This window comes from Rhinopithecus bieti, unplaced genomic scaffold (genome assembly GCF_001698545.2).
Source record: "Rhinopithecus bieti isolate Rb0 unplaced genomic scaffold, ASM169854v2 scaffold_16834, whole genome shotgun sequence".
Classification (NCBI taxonomy): domain Eukaryota; kingdom Metazoa; phylum Chordata; class Mammalia; order Primates; family Cercopithecidae; genus Rhinopithecus; species Rhinopithecus bieti.
The window spans coordinates 3,905,416-3,925,023 of NW_016809297.1; the positions used below are offsets into that span (position 1 = coordinate 3,905,416).

The 19,608-nt window shown below is 34.9% G+C and overlaps 1 protein-coding gene across 3 annotated transcripts in view; it reads left to right on the plus strand.

Moving 5' to 3' along the window:
* The window catches only part of DGKB (diacylglycerol kinase beta), a 780,654-nt gene extending 761,320 nt beyond the window's left edge, over window positions 1-19,334 (plus strand). Inside the window, exon 25 of one of the 3 annotated variants that reach the window (XM_017889062.1) lies at window positions 15,183-15,290. In XM_017889062.1, the coding sequence (XP_017744551.1) occupies window positions 15,183-15,290 (108 nt within the window). Of the gene's footprint in view, window positions 1-15,182 lie in introns of all 3 variants that reach the window. The other 2 variants (XM_017889064.1, XM_017889063.1) reach the window with 2 other exon arrangements.
* The last annotated feature ends 274 nt before the right edge of the window (window positions 19,335-19,608 follow it).

The following is a 19,608-nucleotide window of genomic DNA, read 5'->3' on the forward strand; positions in this document are numbered from 1 at the left end:
CTTGTGAGTATATGTTTTAAGGTGTGAGTGGTAGTGAGACTCCAAAAGCAATTAACTAAAACATAGACTAAAAGCACCTTTTTCCCTAAATCTTCATTAGTAAATGCTTTTGCATAAATTTACATTTTAAACATTTATTTTCCAAAGACTGGCACGTTAGTGTTTAGTCGGACATTATTTTGTGCGTTCCCCTGTTACTTATGTATTAATTAGTTTTGTTTACCTGTGCATAATTTTTCCTAATTTCACAACAGTTATTGTTTTTGGTAATTGACAACACAATTTACTGCATGTGTGCTTTCCGGCCCTCAAACAAGAATGTTAAGGTGGAAAGCACCAATCTTTTCATTTCAGATTGGTAAAAAAAAAAAAAAAAAAGGATTGATTGTGACTAATTTCCAATTAATTTGCAGTAGTTACAGGGGAACAGAACCATTGCACCTACTAATTAAAATTTAAAATATTCCAAGGTGTCATCTTTAGGTGTCTCTGGAATATATAATTTCCATTTTGGTTCATTGCTGGATCTGTAACACCCGTGAGCTTGACAGCTCTATTAATTTAAAGGCTCAGTAATACCTATTAGTACAAAACATGAAAAAAAAATACCATTAATCATTTATTTTAATTTTGCAGCTCTGTCATTTTCTCAGTATGTTTTAAAATTATGATGACACCATAATGTGCACAAATCGACCTGGATAAAGGGGAAATGGATCATACTACTTTGGAAAGATACTGAAGTACATTATTAGAGCTTAATTAATGCCAAGCTGATTAGATATGATTGCTTTTGTATAAAATATTTTAAAACTTTTTTCTTGTCAGAGCATATTTTAAACGTTATCCATCCCAAATGCTATGTTTACAATTAAACTTACCTTTTTGTCGTTCTTCACTTTAATACATTCAATTTAAATATTGTTCAATGAATGTAAGTTTCTTTTATTCTTTATTTTGAAACCTGAATTAAACTAGTCATTAGTTTCCAATTCAAAAATTTAATTTCATTTTGGCTACCAGATAGTAATATCTCTCCTAATCATATTCTCATGTAGGAACTCCAAACCTATGTTGGACACAATATCTAAAACGTGAAAGATTAAAAATTAAATGAGAAATATGCCAGATATGTAATACCTTATGTATTTATATTGATGTGACCCAAGGCTGTAAGTATGATAAAAATGATAAAACTGTAGGTACTTATCAGAATTTTGACATTAGTTTGCAAGAGGACCAATATTCACATCCAGTTCGAAACTGAATATCTTCCTCTGGAATGTGCAAAATTGGAAATAATCTCCCAGTTGATGAGTATCATCATAATAATAATGCACAGGTTTGATTGCTCTCAGCAGTTAGAAATCTGTCTGCTGGTGAATACAGACTATAGACTCACAAGGTCTGGGCCTGACTGTTCTCTCACATTTGCCTTCTGTCCTTGCCTTTTCTAACTATTCATTTTCTCTGATCTCTGATTTTGTGTATTAAAATTAGAAAACAAGGCTACCATATTCTAAGCTCTTCATTAAAAGGCAATAATCTGTATTGTTGAAAATTTTAAAGAGTGAGCCTGCTTATCACTAATACAGAACTAGTCATGTTTCATAGGAATCTTCCTGGGATAGAATACCAATTTTCAATAAAATTTGAACTTAAAATTCTTAATAAAATAAACTGACTAGAATATCATAGTTATTATTTTATTTCCTTGAATATTTAGAAGACAGTTGCACATATTTCTTTTGAGGAGACCTAAAAAACTCGAAGCCTTTTTTTTTTTTTTTTAATTATACTTTAAGTTCCAGGATACATGTGCAGAATGTGCAGGTTTGTTACATAGGTATACATGTGCCATGGTGGTTTGCTGCACCCATCAACCCATTATGTACATTAGGTATTTCTCCTAATGCTATCCCTCCCCTTGTCCCCCACCCCACAACAGGTGTGTGATGTTCCACTCCCTGTGTCCATGTGTTCTCATTGTTCAATTCCCAATTATGAGTGAGAACACGCGCTATTTGGTTTTCTGTTCCTGTGTTAGTTTGCTGACAATGATAGTTTCCAGCTTCATCCATGTCCCTGCAAAGGACATGAACTCATCCTTTTTTATGGTCGCATAGTATTCCATGGTATATATGTGCCACATTTTCTTTATCCAGTCTATCATTGATGGGCATGTGGGTTGGTTCCAAGTCTTTCCTACTGTGAACAGTGCTGCAATAAACATACGTGGGCGTCTGTCTTTATAGTGGAATGATTTATAATTATTTGGGTATATACCCAGTAATGGGATTGCTGGGTCTAATGGTATTTCTGGTTCTGGATCCTTGAGGAATCGCCACACTGTCTTCCACAATGGTTGAATTAATTTACAATCCCACCAGCAGTGTAAAAGTGTTCCTATTTCTCCACATCCTCTCCAGCATCTGTTGTTTCCTGACTTTTTAATGACCACCATTCTAAGTGGCATGAGATGTTATCTCATTGTGGTTTTTGATTTGCATTTCTCTAATGACCAGCGATGATGAGCTTTTTTTCATATGTTTTTTGGCTCCATAAATGTCTTCTTTTGAGAAGTCTCTGTTCATTTCCTTTACCCACTTTGATGTTTTGTTGTTGTTGTTGTTGTTGTTGTTGTAGATTTAAGTTCCTTGTAGATTCTGGATATTAGCCTTTTGTCAGATGGATAGATTGCAAAAATTTTCTCCCATTCTGTAGGTTGCCTTTTCACTCTGATGATAGTTTCCTTTGCTGTGCAGAAGCTCTTTAGTTTAATTAGATCCCATTTGTCTGTTTTTGGCTTTTGTTGCCATTGCTTTCGGTGTTTTAGTCATGAAGTCTTTGCGCATGCCTATGTCCTGAATGGTATTGCCCAGGTTTTCTTCTAGGGTTTTTATAGTTTTAGGTCTTATGTTAAAGTCTTTAATCCATCTTGAGTTAGTTTTTGTATAAGGTCTAAGGAAGGGGTCCAGTTTCATTTTTCTGCATATGGCTAGCACCATTTATTAAATAGGGAATCCTTTCCCCATTGTTTGTTTTTGTCAGATTTGTCAAAGATCAGATGGTTGTAGATATGTGGTTTTATTTCTGAGACCTTTGTTCTGTTCCATTAGTGTATATATCTATTTTGATACCAGTACCATGCTGTTTTGGTTACTGTAGCTTGTAGTATAGTCTGAAGTCAGGTAGTGTGATGCCTCCAGCTTTGTTCTTTTTGCTTAGGATTGTCTTGGCTATACAGGCTCTTTTTTGGTTCCATATGAAATTTAAAGTAGTTTTTCTAATTCTGTGAAGAAAGTCAGTGGTGGCTTGATGGGAATAGCATTGAATCTATAAATTACTTTGGGCAGTGTGGCCATTTTCATATTGATTCTTCCTATCCATGAGCATGGAATGTTTTTCCATTTGTTTGTGCCCTCTCTTATTTCCTCGAGCAGTGGTTTGTAGTTCTCCTTGAAGAGGTCCTTCACATCCCTTGTAAGTTGTATTCCTAGGTATTTTTTCTTTGTAGCAATTGTGAATAGGAGTTGGCTCTCTGTTTGTCTATTATTGGTGTATACAAATGCTTGTGATTCTTGCACATTGATTTTGTATCCTGAGACTTTGCTGAAGTTGCTTATCAGCTTAAGGAGTTTTGAGACTGAGACATTGAGGTTTTTTAAATATACAATCATGTCATCTGCAAACAGAGACAATTTGAATTCCTATCTGAATACCCTTTATTTCTTTCTCTTGCCTGATTCTCCTGGCCAGAACTTCCAATACTGTGTTGAATAGGAGTGGTAAGAGAGGATATCTTTGACCTGTGCCAGTTTTCAAAGGGAATGCTTCCAGCTTTTGCCCATTCAGTATGATATTGGCTGTGGGTTTGTCATAAATAGCTCTTATTATTTTGAAAAAACTCAAAGACTTTTAATAGATTGTATAGTATCATTCTCATGACAAGTCTGTAAAGTGAATAAAATGGCTATTATTAAACATGATTTTTAAATCCATAAATATAATTTAAGAGGAGAATACAACTATTTTATCCAAGCCAAGTCAAGAATATCAGTGATTGGCCAGGCGCGGTGACTCCTGCCTGTAATCCCAGCACTCTGAGAGGCTGAGGTGGGCAGATCACCCAAGATCAGGAGTTTGAGAATAGCCTGGCCAACATGGTGAAACCCCATCTCTACTAAAAATACAAAAAATTAGCTGGGTGTGGTGGTTTGGCTCCTGTAATTCCTACTACTCAGGAGGCTGAGGCAGAAGAATCACTTGAACACAGGAGATGGAGGTTGCCATGTGCCAAGATCGTGCCACTGCACTCCATTCTGGGTGGCAAGAGCAAGAATCCATCTCAAAAAAAAAAAAAAAAATGAATTATCAGTGATTCATTTATTCATTCTTTCAACAAACATTTATTGAATTCCGTCTCTATGAAGCTGCTGACATTTTGTCCTAGTGTCAGCAATGGACAGAAAACAATACAAAGTGAACCAAAAAAAGACATGATCTCTGATCTCAATGTGGGTACACATAACTCAAATAGTCCCACAAATATAAAATTTCAATAATGATATAAGGTCTGTGAGGGAAAGTTCATGATCCTTTGAACTGTGATACTATGGTACTGTGGTACTATTGTACTGTGAAAGGGTATAATAGAGGTGTTTGATCTCGTTGTAGGAGGTCTAGGAAGGTTTTCAAAGAAACTCAAAATTGACCTGAAAACTAAAAGAGGAGGAGGATATAACTAGGCCCCAAAGAAAGGGAAGAGTGTCTTATGCAGAGAAAACAGCACAATATGGGAGGGAACATGATGTGTTCAGGGTGCAGAAGGAAGACATGAAAGAAGAGAGGCAGTGTGGGGTGAGGCACACGGTTCAGTGGGAGCAGAGCAGCAGGACCTGGGAGCCCTCAGGAGAAATGTTTAGCTTTAATTTAAGGGTAACGTGGAAGTAAAGAGAGGTTTCAACAGGAAAGTGATGTGAGTAGATGTGCACGGTGACAAGATCATTCTAGGTGGGGAATTAATTGGTGGGAGAAGCAATGACCATTTATAGAGTTCTATAATTGTTCAGGCCTTAGAACACGGTAGTAAAAAGGAAAAAAAAAATCAAGATATACAAAAAAATTTGAGGGATGAAAATGATTACATTCAGTAATAGATGAGTGGTTATGGGAGGTAAGGAAAAGAAGGTGTCAAGGATGATCTGGATTTCTGGATCATTTCGAACAACTGAATAAATGATGAAACAATACCTTGAAATAGGAGGACCTGGAAGAACAATCAGTTTCCTCTCTAGTCCAGTACTATTGCAACTGAATTACTCTCCCTGTTCAATGCCTTAAGCACATTGTTAGAAATATCAATTATCATAACACCAAGCAATGGCAATTTTTTGTGGATAAGTTATCAAAATTGAACATCTGTATCCAATTGTATTACTATGATGCAGTTTAATGCTGGGGAGAAAGTCTTTCAGATCAGTGCTATGATGCCCCAAATAGCCAAGGTTATGGCTGAATCTAGAACTTGGGCCATTAAAGAAGTTTCTTCTTCTAATAAGACAGTGTGAGCTTATTGGACTCCCTTGGTTAAACAAACAAACAAACAAACAAAAATAATTATGCTCTCTGATGGTTAGTAAATGTCCCACATTCACTTTTTTCTAATCTTTCTTTTGGGTAAAATTGGTGTCTGGTATGTGGCAGGAATGCTGCCAGGTGCCACAGGGAGAAGACAGATGGCCATAATATGCCATTTCCCAATGCCACCCAAGGGACACAGAAAGCTGTTATTGTCTCAGATAGAAGAGGGGTTAGCAAAATGTGTTTCCACAGGACTAAATATAGTGATGCTAAAAATAATAACATTTATTAAACATGTATATGACATGCATAGCCTTATTTGGTATTTGTAGTGGTCTTTCACAGTAGGTGCTATTGTTGTATTACCTTAGCAAATAGAGACTGAAGGTCAAAACTGAGATTCTTTGGTCAGGGTTTTATAGCTGCCAGTGACTAATCTGGGAAACAAATCCTTGCCTCGTGTCCTGGATCTATGTCCTTAACCCCATTACTACATGAAAAAAAAAGGCCATATAGAAAATTTTAGTTGAAATATTACTCAGCAAGAAAAGTCAAGTCACAAGTTGTAAATATTCTCTAGTTAGGAAAAGAAGTGTTTTTGTATTGTTTTGTTATTTTTTTGTCTTCTATTTTCCATGTGCCCAAAGATTTGGAGATGCTCTAAGAAAAGATAAACAGTTACTGGTTTAAAATCTTGAGGATCTTTTCTCTGTAGAAACATGGAGATAACAAAAATGTTTTTAAAATGTCTTTGACCTTCCCTGGCAACCAACTTAGAGCCACAAAAATATTTTGGAATGAAGAACACAATTTATATGTTAAAAGAGATTTCAAATCCAGGTATGAATATTTCCCATGCAATGTGGCCAAATAGTCCATCACTTTCATGAACAAGTGTTCTCTTTTCCATACATATTTAAACTTCCTGTGAATTTCATTGGCAAGTAAACCTCTCAACCCCATTTTTGAAGGATTTTATTTTAAGTCTTCACAATGATTTATCTGAATTTGATGTTAGATCAAAGACTTTAACATTAAACTTGGAAATTATCATTCCAGAAAATAATGGCTAGAATCATAAAAAAAACTAGCAAACGGATTTTAGAAAATTGTTATGTTTCATTGCTTTGCTTTTTTGGCAGTTATGGACCTGAAAAATTTAGCATGTACTTTATTCCCGCTGTCATATGGCTCAGCTACACACATGAATTCAAAATGGTTTCCATTATTAGAAGGAGACAATCTTATTCCAGAATCAAGCTAGGTAACTTTTAATGTTTCAGATAATTGCTAAATTAAGCTCTACTCACAGATATTTTATGGCATTTATTTTGCTCTGAAAACCCCATTCATTTTTAAGGTAGCTTAATAAATTCAGTGATAATAAACTCTTAAAGAGATGAAGCAGGGAGAAAATTTTTGGCTAGATACAGGGTGAATATTTAACAGGAAAAATGCTACCTGCTGAGGTATGTTTGAAGAACCATAATATTATTAAGCCCACCCTGGTGCAAAGCAATGAGAATTAATTAAAAAGAGAATGCATTTAAGCTAAATTTGATCAGTTGGTACATTATCAAAATTGAGGAATGTTAATATATATTCTAATTCAGAATTTTCACAGAATGATTTCTGAATGGTGGTACTTAGTATAATAAAGATATGCCAGCCGGGCGCGGTGGCTCAAGCCTGTAATCCCAGCACTTTGGGAGGCCGAGACGGGTGGATCACGAGGTCAGGAGATTGAGACCATCCTGGCTAACACGGTGAAACCCCGTCTCTACTAAAAAATACAAAAAAACTAGCTGGGCAAGGTGGCGGGCGCCTGTAGTCCCAGCTACTTGGGAGGCTGAGGCAGGAGAATGGCGTGAACCTGAAAGGCAGAGTTTGCAGTGAGCTGAGATCTGGCCACTGCACTCCAGTTTGGGCGACAGAGCAAGACGGCATCTCAAAAAAAAAAAAAAAAAAAAGATATGCCAAAGAAAATTATTTCCACTTTTATCCATCTTTTAGCCATTGACCCAATAAATCATGATTTTAAATTAAAATTATTTCTTCCACCTTATGCCTCATAATTCTAGATTTAATTTTCAGTATTTGACTTAATTATATCAAGGGTCAGCAAATTATGGCCTGTGAGTCAAATCTGACCAGTTGCCTGTTTTTGTGTAACCAGAATTAAGAATAGTTTTCATATTTTTAAATGGCTGAAAAAATCGAGAGAGAAGTAATATTTCCTAATGTGAAAATTATATGGACTTAAAATTATAGCTTTTAGACATAGAGTTTATTGGAACATGGCAACATTAATTTATTTACATGTAGTCCAAAACTGCCTTTGCTGTATAAGGGCAGTGCTGAGTAGTTCAGAGACCACAAAGCCGAAATCATTTAATATCTAATCCTTTACAGAACATGTTTGCCAACCCCTCAGGCAATATGAATGACTACTTATATATCATTCAATATATCACTATCAAATATAATAATTCTATATTTAGAATTAAGTTAAATAATTTAATAGCTTATATCACAGACATATAGACCATTGTACCAAACCGAGGCATTCCTCACTTTATCTGATGTAGTTTGAAGGTTTCACCCTAATTAATAGAAGAGTGCCTCATTAATAGGCACTCTGAGGATTGATTGGAAACGTTTATAAGATAGCACTTCTTTCAGTTTTTCTCCTACCTCTCCGACTGTTTGTATTCTCCTGCTGCACTCTTAAATGGCAGCATTACCCAGTTACAAAGTCTAACATCTGCTATTCATACTTGCCACACTAGTCTTCAGTAATTTCTTCTCAGTTGCTGACATTGTTATAAGATAATCAAACCCAAATCTATCTCAAGACCTGTTCTGCCTTCTGAACACCACATCCACAGACCAAAAAGATACTGAATATCTCCTTCAGAATGTCACCCTCAGCAGTGGGTTCACTGGATTTCTGGTTTTCACCCCTTCCTGGTTTTCACCCCTACCAAAACGTTTCTCTTTCTATAAAAGCATCACTACACACATTATGAAGACCAAAAACATGGAAATTGTAGTAATAATCTTCGTCTTTTTCCAGTGCCCCACACACCCACTCTACCATCATATCCTGTACTTCTACCTCCGCAATATCTCTTAAATCTGCCTTCACTCTGTTCCCATTGGCACTGCCATGACTAAAGTCTATTTCACTTCTTTTCTGGATAACTACATTAACCTTCCATTTGATCTTCATACCTCTGGTATGGCACCAGCCCTTAACCTCTGCTGTCAGAGTGATGTGACTAAAACTCAGTTTTAATTCTGCCACCGTCCTTCCACCATGATCTAAATGGCTTTTTTTTTTTACTCTTATTGTACCCTGAGAATATCCCTAGCTAAAGCATATTACAATCTACCATCACATGTCCTCTATCATCATTATACTACAAACACCTCGGTTAGGTTTAAAAAAAAAAATGTCTATTTAACTTGCAATCCTCCATACTAAATTAAGGTAGGCTGGTACCTAGTACATTACCAATAAAGGTAATTAAAGTTGAGTAAGATAGGATTTTTGTTTTCATGTGTTTTGGGGGTGTAGAAAAGGGAATTTTCATTCAATCATTTATTCAGTTGGTCAGTCAACAGATTCTTATTGGTCTTGCCCCTTAGGAAGAGAAGTACAATGACAAATAGTCTGGGGCTTCTCAAATTTAAAAGCACAGAGGAATCACCTGGGGTTCTTGTTAGAAAGCAGAATCTGAATCAGAAAGTCTGGGGTGGGCCCGGGGAGTCTGCATTTTTAACAGTGATGTCAGTGTTCCTAGCCTGTGGATCACATATGGAAAACTAAAAGACTAGAGTGCAGGAGAATCACCTGCAGAGGGATTTTTAAAAAGTATTTAAAAGTTGGTACCAAAATAGTATATGCACATGTAACAACAACAACAACAACAACAACAAAAAAACAAAAAAACAAAAAAAACAGCAGAATGTATAGACTTGCAAGAAAAATAGCCATCCTGTGTCCTTTTTTCTGTGTCAACAGATCTTCTCATCATATGCTACCACTTTGATTCTTGGACTATTTCTTCTGATGGTTTACTCCATATCTGTAAATATGCTTTGCTGTTACTTTTTTATGGATTAGCTTTAGGTATAATCTACTTACTTAGTGCTATAGAAAGGTGGTTTCTAACACTCTTACATTACTGTGTTTAACTCTATTACTAATAGTTAACATTTACTGAGTGCTTTTTTTGTACTAGGTAACAGTCTAAGCATTTCATGTACATTGATTCATTTAGTCCTTACAAGAAACCAGTGAGACACTATATTAAAAGCTCTATAGCATTGATGAGGGAAATGAATCGTAGTAACTTGCTCATAGCCCCTAGATAGGAAATGGTGGGCCCAGGCAGCCATTAAACTGTTCTGCTTCTGAGAAGTATATAATAATTGTATTTAAATCAAAAAATATATATAATCATTGAGACTATAAAAATGTTGTCAACTGCAGAACCAAGTACTGACCCACCATCACATTTTCTTTCCTGTAAAGCTTTAGAATTTTTTTCTTCTCTTTGCAAAGTAGTGATCCTTATAATCAGTTGCTCATTTTTTCTAAAACAAAAAAAAAAAAAAAACAAGACAAACTCTACACCGATAATCCAATGTTATCTATTATCCACACTCCTCTTGTGTTTACTATGCCAGAAGGCTTCCCTTGTAGGCTTTCTGTCTTAGTTCTCTTGCAAGATCTGGTCATCCTGGGAATCTGAGTGAATCCTTTTGGTTGATTTCGCACTCTCGCTCTCTTCTCTCTCCTACCCTTCACTCATTTACTTTGCTAGAACACCAAAAACGTTTTAAAGGTATATAAGAAAAATTCTCTAGATACTTTTGTGACTGAAAATGTCTTCATTCTACCCTTGCAGTTAATCAATACATTGGCTAAGTATAGAGTTCTCAGATAAAATTAACTTTTCCTCTGGGGTTTGAAGGTGTTTCTTCATTGTCTTCTAGCACTAATGTTTTTGAAAAGCCTGATGCCATGCTGATTTTTATTTTCTGTAAGTGACCTATTTTTTTTTTCTCTCTGAGGACATTTAGAATCTTCTTTTTATCCCTGCACTTTGAAATTTTACAATAATGTGTGATTTAAGCTGGGCAGGACAGGGATAGAAATTTGATTGGCAAAAAAGAGAGGGAATGCTCTCTAGGGCAATAACTAGCACAAAGGTGCAGAGGTGGGAATTAGCAAGGAGGGCCTAGGAGATTTGAGAGTCAACTATCAAACCCAGCTCTTGCATTTACCTACTTGAGTGATGTTATGCAGGTAGCAGAACCCTTTTAAGTCTCTTTGTCCTCCAGTGTAAAGTAAGGATGTTGACAGCTACCTCCCAGAGTTGTTAGGAGGCCAAAATTAGATATTATAAAAGTAAAATTATTTTTAAAATAATTTCAACAGCAGGTATAAGAATTCCTTAAAGAAAATAGACCCACCTCTGTTCTAAACTTATCAGAATGCTTCAGTAAATGATTACGGAAAGGATGTTGAGCAGTTGTTCAGATAACAAAAGAAAGAGAAATGCTACTTTTCATAATAAAGGGTTTGGAAATATTTGATGTTGGAAGACAGGGAAGCAAGAAAGAAATCACCAATGAGCTGAACCAAGAACTGTCTGGGAAACTAATCAGGGAAGACCCATTTCTCTTCCCTCTGATTTTAGTTGTGCTGAAGAAAGTCTTTGAAGAGAATACAATTACCTGGGGAATAAACATTATTTGCTATGTACTGTGAGATATAAATACCCTCTTCTATCCCTTTTATGAAATTCTACTTCAGTTTTACACTCTTCTCTAATAATATTTTTTTTTATGGGAGTGGACTTTGAGGGCAACTCAAAGAGGTGAATGAAATAGGTGGCACCTGAATAACGTATAAAACACTTAGCAAAAATCTCAGCACACGGTAAGAGCCAGATCAATATTATTTTTTATTCTGGTTGTTATTCTTAACATTACAGCTATGAGGTGGAAAATCACAACTATCAAACTACTCAACCTTAACAATGTAATAGAAATAAGAAGATGAAGACTATGCTTTGTAATCTTTGATTCTCTTACTGGTTTCTATATGTGCATCCTTATTGCATATTGAATAATTATAAAAGTAAAACTGAACCCACATTTTTGGTATTTATATTCTTAGAAGTGGACAGTCTTAATCTGAAATAGGAAGACAGAAGTAGAAATAGTCACGGGCAGTAGAAGAACCTTTCTCTGCCACTGTTGCTTTTCTAAAAGGGTACATGATAAGGAGAATGAAGAGTTTTATAGGAGGCCACCATTCTGTATCTGATAGTGTTTATCTTGCATGTTGTAAGCAATGCTACTCTACCTTCACGGAGCCATTCTAGTTTCTAGGAGTCCCATCACCACTGTTTATGAGTGCCCAGTATTCTCTTTCAAATAATAATGTCAGAGTCTCTTAGAAACTAAACAACCAAAATCATGTTGCAAAATGCCTTGTTCATAGCCAGTGCCCCAAAAATATTTGATGTATCAAGGAATAACTGAGAAGTAATTACTTGACTCTTAATAGAAGGAAGCACTCAAAGAGAGGCCACTTGGTTCATGTCCTTGTCCTTAGATCGCTGAAACTTAATATATTCTAAGGTTTTGGGGATAAAATTTTACTCATTGTTATATCTCTAGTGGGTAGAAAATTAAGAAAAATATTAAAACAAGAATGTTCAATGTATACAAAACAGGCATCAGAGTCATAATTATAGGCCTTGTCAACCTCCGTTAACCAGAATTTTGCCACATGAGCAACCTGAGTCTGCAGGTTCACTTGAGTCTCTGCAGCTTCCTAGAGGCTACACCTGGAATTTCTGTGACTGTGACACCGATAATCCATGTGGCTTGGAATTATTCTCATCTTTAGTAGAGTGATTTTGCTTCTGCCCAAATATACTAAGACATGTAACTATCCAGTGAAATCAGGCATGTGAAGAGCCAGGATTCATAATAGGCATTTATTGAATGCTAGTTTCCTCCATGTGGTCTCCCCTAACAAAGAAGAAAATACAACCAATTGGTTCTCGTTTCCATAAACAACAGACAAAAAGGATGTGAATTTCATTTTTTGCAGAAATAAACTTAAATTAAATAAACAATTGTGTACTTTGACTACAGAAATGATTAAACAACCAAGAAGACAGGTTACCTATAATTTTTAAAATAGTACTGGCCATTATTCTGATGAGTGACTGGAAACTTGAACTTGTGTTTTCATTACTCACATAGATGAAAGGCCCCATTGTATCAAGAGCACTGAATGAGATACTGTGCTATTTTTCAAAGGCATAAAATCATGTAATTTCTTTTTTTTTAAAGGTTTCCAATATAAGAATAGTCATAATCAAACAAAATTTATATGCCCCCCCAGAAAAAAACACAAAGAAGAAGCTAAATCTTATAGCTAATAATTATGTGACATTTTGGCTATGCTTTGTCATAAATTGATACTAACTTATATATATAAATGGCTAGAAAGATATATTTCTTTCATCATCTTAACAACTATTTGGAAATAATGATCCAATTTCCCAAAATGCCCTAATACTATTATACCCTGTAAAGCATTTAGTCCAGAAATTATGAACCAGAAATCTCAACCTTCTTACTTTAGCTCTTAATGTTCTGTTTGAATCTAAGGTAATCATGTAAGTAATATGTGATAACTGCTTTCCCAGTACTCATTTAAAAATGACATTTGTGCGTAAAATGATTCATTTTCATTTTCAATGTTAAAAAATAGTGCCTTTCTGCTAAGCCTCCCATTTCAGCATCCGTAACACTATTCAGTGTGCTTGTTCAATTTACCTTTCCTGCTAGACTATAATTTCTTGGGGGCAGAGATTGTATATTGTCTATTTATTCAAAGTTCCTGATACAGTGTCTGAAGCATAGTAGGGGCTGAACAAATTTTGTGAAATGAATAAATGATGAATGATGCAGTATTAGATCCTGTCTACAGCTAGAATTTCGGAGGAGTTTAAAACTCAATGACATAAGGTACAGTATAATCTAATGCTGACTTACTGAGAGAAAATCTGGTATAGATAATTTTCAATCTACATAGTTAAGTGCATTCTGGTGTCTTAACTATATGACTGTCAAGTCCCTAGTTCATAATATAACAAAAATAAAATGAAGTCAGATATCCATAGAGTTTGAGGCTGGGTTAGCCTTAGTGGCCTTTTACAGGTGCAATTTATTTTTGCAGGAAAGAGAACACTGAATCCTTCCAGAATAACCTGATTCCAGCAGACTTAAATAAAGTTGTTCATTCTTTCAAGGTTTTTCACATACTTCTGTCTTTCTAGACTGTGAAGTAAATTTCCATTTCCCAAAAGCCCCACTGCAGATTTTAATGATCCTGTCCACGTGATATACATTTTTTTTGTTTCATTGCTATTAGTGAATGACAAGTGAAGGATATTCATTTTAACTTGAAAATGTCAGGTATGCACTTTAAGAGATATATTTTTTGCAGCTTTTAATGAGGTGGTGTTTCTTTTTGAAAGAAATACTCATCTCTGATGCGAATGCTGTGCAGGTGACAACTGATATTTAATAAGCGATGGTTCTTGTATTAGTTGCAGTTCGCTAAAGAAAATGTCTCAGATTGCTTTTGAAAAACTCTTAGCGTCACTAGCCCAAAGGCAAGATGTGACCTTTTTATTACATAATGAGAATCATTTATTATCTTACAATGTATCTTAAAGTCACAGACAAAATGCCACTTTGATAATTGCTTTCAATTAGCTTTAAGCATAGCATATATTCATAAAATGTCTTCTCTAATTTCGAGTTGAATTAGAGAAAATTGCAGACGTAATCTACTTTAAGGTTGTCTCATTTAAGGTGATTCGTAGTTTTATATCAAAGAAATCAAAACGAGTAGCTTTAGAACAGTCTCTCAAAGTATTTTAAGCAGGCTTTTCAATATTTGATTCTATTCTATTACCAATTAATTAACAAATTAGAAAGCTAGTTCATCATTTCTGACCTTTTATGCATGTTAACTTTTAACTTTCATTTCTAATGACTGTTTTGAAATTAAGCCTTGCAGTTCATGTTGAAAGACAGAAACAATCTGATTAGCAAGATAAATAAGGCTTGCTTTGATACCAAGTACATCTTGATATTGGGCTATAACTAGGACTCTGGAAACTATAATGGTGCATTATTTCCTGACTTCAATGAATAATACATAACTAATGGTCAAGAAATAATACTAGATAATCATGTAACCTAAGTAAGCCGTTCTGGAATATTACTACAAGTGAGGTTAAAGGTAACATAATATTTAAAATGTGACTTCAGATAATTTTTAAAATTATTATCCTGAGCATTGGGATAGTATTTAAGTGCATATCTCTATCTCCCTTAAAATATTTTGAAATAATAGAAACTCTGAAATTACATTTTACACTTGTGGTGTTTCAGTCACTCATGAAATATTATTAACCTTAACAGAGAGTCTCACAAATTGGTATTGTATCTGGAGATTACTCTACTCTCTCTCTCTCTCTCTTTTTCTCTAGATAAAAATTACACACAAGAACCAAGCTCCAATGCTGATGGGCCCTCCTCCAAAAACCGGGTTATTCTGCTCCCTCGTCAAAAGGACAAGAAACCGAAGCAAGGAATAATCCTGTATTGTTTCATTCTTAGAAATTGAATTAGCATAATTGGGCCATGGAACACATATGCTGGAAATCTGAACCATTTCAAGTCTCCTGCTCATACACAATCATGGAAGTTGTTTAACAGTTTTTGTTACTAAGCTAATGTAAAATTCAGCTATTAGAAAATTTATTGTTTCAGTTTTTATAGGCATCTTTGCATGAAGAAAGCAGCTTACCTGAAGTGATACTGCATATTTTGTTGCATGCATTCCCATAGATTTTACATCTCCCACCCATCTCTTCCCCAATTTCCATTTACTAACCTGTGAGAAAAACCTGTGAAACATGAAAAAGGAAATACCATGGGAAATGTGATTCTCAGTGTCATTCCAATTATTACGAAGCACTAATCAGTAACGCTACAATGATCATAATTGCAGATTGCTATACGTTTCCCTTTTAGAATCAGTGTATCAATGACCTATGACTTGAAGAGAAACTTTTAATTCAAAGATTTTATTAAATAGTTGACTACAATACCTTGTTATATATACATAGTTTTTCTTCAACATCTTAACTCTTCTGAGTGGAAATAAAATATCAGGTATAAAGTTTTCTCTTGCTGAAAATAGAATGCGGTTTTATTTTGCTTAGCTTTCTTTTAATTCCAGAAATAAGTGAAAATATGTTACTTGACAGTCAAGTGTGGTAATATGGCAGGCCTTGTTCCTTTCTGCATGAGAATCTAGGAGAGATTTCATAACCACACCAATAACCAAATAGATGTTTTAAACTACGTGCCTAATCAATGTGTTTCCCACCAAAGATTCAGAAAAAGATGCTTGAGAGAAATGGGTTAATGCATAATTAATTAAGCATTGTGGAGCAAATTTATGGTTCCTGTGATTAATTTTGTGATGACTAAGAAGCTGGAAAGAGAGGGGGTTACCCATTAATTATGATTAAAATTCTCACCTTTCACAGACAGACAATAAGCCAGACAACACAATCAAAGCTCAATAGATGATTTCTTGCTTTTTTTAGTCATTTATAAATATAGATGTAATTTTTCATGGATCAGTTAAGTACACTTGAAAGAAGTAAATGATTGTTTCAGTTTCTGTCTAGTATAAATTGGTACCTATAATAATACTGAGCTCTTGGAAGGGAATCATGCATGCAATTAGCTCCCTCCTCCTCACCTACTCCACTCCCATCTTTATGACATTTCAAATGTTTATTTGGAAACAACAGCCTAGATCACTGTTGAAGGTGTTCATGGCATAGCTGGAGTCTCTGATTGTTTTAAAAAATCATGGAACAGTACTTTTCTTTTAGTGTTTCATTAAGCCTATGTTGTAAAATGAAATGCTTCTGAGCAGTCTTGTAATATTGTTCATTCACATTGACCTGCATCTCATCATTGCATGTTTTATGTTTTCAAACATGCCATAAGGAAAACGAGTGCTTGAACTGCATGATTTATTAGTTTCTCTCCACTCTGCATTAAAGTGCTAATGATTTATCAGTTCTATTTTGTTATTGATTCATTCATCTTTGAATAACAAATAGCATTTAGTGATTCTGTTGAACACAATCCTGTGCATGGATTTATGGATTTCAAGTGAAATTGCTATAATTTTAGTTATTTGGTTTGAAAACTCAACTGAATGCTGTTATATCAAATAGCTGCTCTCAAGCAATGTGCTATAATGGAAGATTATGTACAAAGTGTATTCTTTTAGTGTTCCTGGAACATTGGATGGTAAATATCAGTCAACAATAAGCTTAATGACTTTAAAAATAAAAGCTTTTGAATAAAATTAAGACATAATTTAGCATTCCCAGGAAAATTATGATTACAATTGCAAATTTAGTACAGCAATCACTTACCCTGGTATAATAAAAAATTGTTTGGCAGAACAGTAATCTAGACCAAAAGAAATCTCAAAACAGTAACAAGTACATTACCGACATAATGTTACACAACACACACATTGATTTTTTGTATCTATGGTTACAGGTAATAAATATTTTCACATGAATTGACAAAATTTTCTACAATGGGCAGACAGGCTTTGTGTCAAAAACATATTTTGAAACCACAAATTATTTTATGTTCGCTACAACATACGATTACTTCTTGGCTACCTTTTATAGTATATAGTTTGAAGGCAGCAACAGTTTGTGAATCATTCTTAACAATCTGTGCAGTAGAAAGCTGTTGGATAGACAGTGGGATGAGACAAATTAAACAACCTGCCTATAAGATTTCAATAATTGAAATAATGGGATGCAGCTTCACTTCAATGTAGCTGTATAACTACAATTAGTGCTAATAGTGGTTACATTTTCAGTCAGATGGATTCTTTGGTACCAATAATAAACGTTCAAATATGAATCCAATTTGACTTTTCTCAACTCATTTCCTAAAGACACTGATGTGCTTGCCCCCTCAAGTATTCTGCCCCTGGGGTTTGAAAGTAGTTTTTAAAAATGTAACTTGATGGGTTTGAAATCAGAGAAGATATTCTCCTCAGTTTTATGACAGCTTCATATGAAAAATATATAGTTTAAGGAAAATTCTATAGTACATTAAAATATTGAATGATGAATGTTAGCTTTACAAGATGGAAACTTCTCTTCTATGTGTGTGGATGAATTCTGAGCTATCGAGTCGCCCTCTTTCAATATAGGAGACATAGTGGTATAAAGTCTTAAGTGGATGAAACTCTTAAGTGTAAATAAACGCTGGACTTAACAGCAGTCAGAAACAAAGAGGGAAAAGAGACATACACTCTGCTAAACATTGCTAGGCACTGAGTTGATGAGATTCCAGAGAGAGATTCCAGGGTAAACCTTGATATCCACACTTCTAAGAAATAGGAAGGGAGGTATCTATATAGAACCAGAAAGTTTAAAAGACATACATTTATTTTTTCCACTTCCATGTATACACCATGTATTTGATGTGAAAATGCTGGTCAATTTATTGTGGTGGAAGGAGATATCTTGTAGGAAGTTTAAAAACTAACATTTTAAAACAATTTTAATTTTATTTAAAACAGGTTCATGTGATCATAGCCAGAATAAAACAAAAGTCTCAGATGTTTAGCGTAGTCTACTTCAGACAGAAATTTAAATCCAGTGAGGGCTAATGAATCACATGCATGTTTCCACATTTTATTTTGTTTTCATTTTTTAGGCATATGGGAAGTAGTTGCAATTTTTCAGGGAAGAATATGTTTTTAATCTCACACTGTATTCTCCTTGAACGAGACAAGATTTTGAGATCATTCTTTTCCTTTTTGTGTCAATGTTAGTTTGTTGTTCATTGGTTATAAAAAGGAAAATGTGGCCGGGCGCGATGGCTCATGCCTGTAATCCCAGCACTTTGGGAGACTGAGGCGGGCGGACCACAAGGTCAGGGGTTTGAGACCAGCCTTGCCAATATGGTGAAACCCCGTCTCTACTAAAAATACAAAAATTAGCCAGGCATGGTGGCGCATGCCTGTAATCTCAGCTACTCGGGAGGCTGAGGCAGAAGAATCACTTGAACCCGGGAGGCAGAGGTTGCAGTGAGCCAAGATCGCTCCACTGCACTCCAACCTGGGTGACAGAGCCAGACTCTGTCTCAAAAAAAAAAAAAAAAAGGAAAATGTATTTTCATGGCACATATAACCCCCAAAGGATTATTCAGTACCGAATAATTAAATAATAATTGAATAATATTGAATCATATTCACCATTATTATTCAAATAACTGAATACTATTCTCTATTAAAAGATTGAACACTTGTAACATATATTGAAGCTGTAACTTTAAGAAAATAAATACATAAAACCCTGTAAAAGAGCTTCTATTTTGTGAGAGGCAGAAATCACCACTTAAAACTCCCAATTAAATTCTGCTATATTTAAATAAAGTTTGAGTAAACTCACATTTGAGAGATTCTGTATAACCTTATCGTGTTTAAAAACATGGAACTCATTTAATTATAGTACCTTAATTATTTTCTCAGAAAGTGATATATACAATATCCTGCTTTTTGAAATAAAAATGTTAACCACTCAGTTCAGTGTCATTTCTTACGGCTATTTTGGACAGATTTTGTCTCTGAAATGAACTCCTTCAGCAGCTCAACAATCCATCTACCCCACTGAATATATCCACTAGGGATATGAGGCCAGACACCCTACCTTTTGTCAGGGAGTAATTAGGGACTGAATTATATGCAATTAAGAACCAAATTATTCCAATTTGTGGTGCTTTGGGCCCCAAGTTGCTGCTGTGCATATTATTCCAGCAATTTTAGATTCCAAGAAGGCAACAACCTGAATG